Genomic DNA, 2,833 nt, shown 5'->3' on the forward strand with positions numbered 1-2,833 from the left:
GGGGGGGGGGGGGGTCCCAGGTGTCCCCACACACCCCCCCAAGGGATGGGGGGCTCACCTGACCCTGCCGCCAGTGCTCCTGGAAGAGTTTGTAGTTGCTGGCGTGGCCGGGGTCGTGCAGCCAGAGCAGCCCGCTGGGCTCCAGCATGCAGTGGGATGCGGGGGGCTCAGAGGGGCTGGGGGGGCTCAGCTCTCCCCCCCCCGCCTGCCTCTCCTGGATCTTCCTCTCCACCACGCGGGCGATGATGCTGTCCAGGATGCTGGTCAGGCGGTTGTCCTGGAGAGCAGGACAATGGGGACACCCTCAGCCCACCCTGCCCCCCCACACACACAGCACGGGAAGGGGTGCCCTGGTCGCCCCCGGGGACTCACACTGGGCAGGGTGGGCACCACGGGGGCGAAGGCCATGCGCACCCCGTCCTGCCCCAGGCACAGCTTCACGGCGGTGGAGGCCAGCAGGTCGCACAGCGTGGTGGTCTGCACGGCCCCCCGTGCCGGGGGCTGCCCCGGCGACGGCGGCCCCACCTCGGGGCTCTCTGCTCGGGGAGGGGAGGGAGAGAACACGGTCAGGGTCGCCCACGCCGCCCTCTGCATCTCACCCCTCTTGCCCAGCACCCCGAGAAGGGGAGGGGGTGCAGCATCCCTGACCCCCCCGGGGCGGGGGGGTCGCAGCCGGCCCTACCTTCCTTGATGGGCCGGGAGGGGTCGGCTTGGCCGCGGCTGGGGGGTGGCAGGGTGGGCACCGCGGCCCCTGGCGGCTCCTGAAACACCCATGTGGGCGTCAGGGGGGAGCCACATCCCACACACCCCCCCACAGACACTCTGTGCAGGGGTTGGGGTGCAGCTGCACCCCATTATCCCCTCCCCTATCCACAACCCCCCCCTCCATACCTGCCTGCCCGGGGGCTCGGCCGGGCTCTGCTCTGTAGCCCCTCGCCCGCAGGGACAGCGGGACTCGATGCCAAACTTGGCCCTGACCTCATGCAGAAGCTTCCAGAGCCTGGTCAGGACTGGGGACAACAGGGACAAGGGTGTCAGCCCCCCAGCAGCGGGCAGGGGGGGGTTTCCCAGGGCTGGGGAACTCACTCACCACAGGTGGGCACGAACTGCGTGGGGACCAGGGCTGTGACGGGGTGGTCTCGCCCGGGGGTGCACTCAGGCGGCTGTGCTGGACCCTCTGTGTCAGAGACAGGGTGTGTTCGTCCCCACCGAGCCCCCACCCCAAGGGCTGACACCCCCTTTTCATCGCTCCCCCCAACCCCTTTCCACGTACCGGGGCCATCAGCCTCCCTCCTGCTGCGGTGGCAGTCGGGGCACAGCTGGAAGCCACATCTGGCGCAGCTCCAGTGGGAGTTGAAGAAGCCGCGCTGGCAGGAGTCGCAGAGCTGGGGGGCTCCTTCCCCCCTCCTCCAGGCCGTGCCCCCTGTGTGTAGCACAGCCTCAGCCTCCCCAGTGTGCCCAGTGTCCCCCAGTGTGCCCCCCATCCCGGTCCCCCCTTACCCTCGGGCCCGCCGGGGGCTCCCGGCCACGTGTCCCTGTCCCTGCGGACGGCGTCGCAGAAGGGGTCCCCCAGGACCCCCAGCAGATACTTGGCCAGGCAGAGGCTGCTCCCCACGTTCCTGCCCCCCGGCTCAGGTCCAGATTCCTCCAGCAGCTCCCCCTCGGCCTCCCCCAGGGTGCAGAGGCCATCGACGCTCAACTCCCCATTGTCCCCCAGGGCAAACCTGTGCAGAGAGAAAGGGGGGGGCAGGAGAGGGGCTCAGAAAGGGGGTGATGAGACAGGGAGGCTGAAAATCGGGGTGATGGGAGAGGGTCCTCAAAGGTGGGAGGGGATTCTCTGAAGTGGGGTGATGGGAGAGGTCGGTTTGAAGAGGTGAGAGGGGATGGTGTGAAGAGGGGATGCTCCGAAATAGGGTGATGGGAGAGAGTGTTCTGAAGTGGGGTGATGGGACAGGATGCTCTTAGTTGATGGGAATGATGGGGAGAGTGCCCCAAAGTGGGGTGGCAGGAGAGGTGGCTGCAAAGAGGGGTGAAAGGAGGGGATGCTCCAAGGAGGAGACGTTAAAAAGTGGTGTGACAGGAGGGGATGCCCCAAAGTGGGATGATGGGAGGGGACACTCCACCCTGTAAGCTCCCCAGGAGCCCTGGGCTCACCTGCGGAAGTGCAGCAGCCTGCAGGTGCTCTCGGGGGGCTCCTCCTCCTCCTCCTCGCCCTGGGGGTCCCCCGTGGCCCGGGGGGCACAGGCACAGCAGCGGGGGATGCCCTGGGGCAGCGCAGTGCAGGGCAGGCTCTGCAGGCACCACGGCTCCTGCCGGTTCGATGGCTCTGGGGACACGGGGAGTGCTTGGGGACACCGTGGAGCCCCATCCACACCAGCCAGGAGGGGCTGGGAGTGTCCACAGCCAGGTTGGAGGGGGCTGGGGACACCCTGCTCTGCTGGAAGGTGTCCCTGCCCACGGCAAGGGGTTGGAACAAGGTGGTCTTTAAGGTCCCTTCTAACCCAAACCCCTCCAGGACTGTGGGATTCTGTGACTGGCACGCTGTGGCGGGGGCTGGAAACTGGGCCAGAAAGTAGGGCTGGAAAGTAGGGCTGGAGCTCTGCAGAGGTCAGGGCTGAGATGCCAACACCTCCCCGGGGAGTCACTGACCCAGTGACGGCACTTCCACGCCCCGGGCATCCCACCCGAGGGTGCCACGCTGCCCCACAGGAGCATTTCCATCCATTCCTGCCCTGGGAATCGCTGCCAGACTCGAGTCATGCCAGGGAAAACCCCAGAGCAGCAGCTTTCCCAGCCCTCACGTGTGCCCAACTCGTGCTGTGGGCGCCGGGAC

The 2,833-nt window shown here is 67.8% G+C and overlaps 1 protein-coding gene across 1 annotated transcript in view; it reads right to left on the reverse strand.

Annotated features, from left to right (window-relative positions):
• The window catches only part of LOC114070083 (lysine-specific demethylase hairless-like), a gene marked incomplete at its 3' end in the record, with an annotated part of 7,662 nt that overhangs the window by 3,822 nt on the left and 1,007 nt on the right, over nucleotides 1-2,833 (reverse strand). The window contains exons 2-9 of the mRNA XM_027907288.1: nucleotides 2,155-2,326; nucleotides 1,501-1,724; nucleotides 1,274-1,423; nucleotides 1,091-1,177; nucleotides 892-1,010; nucleotides 683-761; nucleotides 373-536; nucleotides 59-277 (exon numbers count right to left, since the gene is read on the reverse strand). Coding sequence (XP_027763089.1) covers nucleotides 59-277; nucleotides 373-536; nucleotides 683-761; nucleotides 892-1,010; nucleotides 1,091-1,177; nucleotides 1,274-1,423; nucleotides 1,501-1,724; nucleotides 2,155-2,326 — 1,214 coding nt within the window. The remainder of the gene's footprint in view (nucleotides 1-58; nucleotides 278-372; nucleotides 537-682; nucleotides 762-891; nucleotides 1,011-1,090; nucleotides 1,178-1,273; nucleotides 1,424-1,500; nucleotides 1,725-2,154; nucleotides 2,327-2,833) is intronic.

This window comes from Empidonax traillii, unplaced genomic scaffold, assembly GCF_003031625.1.
Source record: "Empidonax traillii isolate 1590-97213 ecotype Southwest subspecies unplaced genomic scaffold, ASM303162v1 scaffold1433:size205388, whole genome shotgun sequence".
In the NCBI taxonomy this organism is placed as follows: domain Eukaryota; kingdom Metazoa; phylum Chordata; class Aves; order Passeriformes; family Tyrannidae; genus Empidonax; species Empidonax traillii.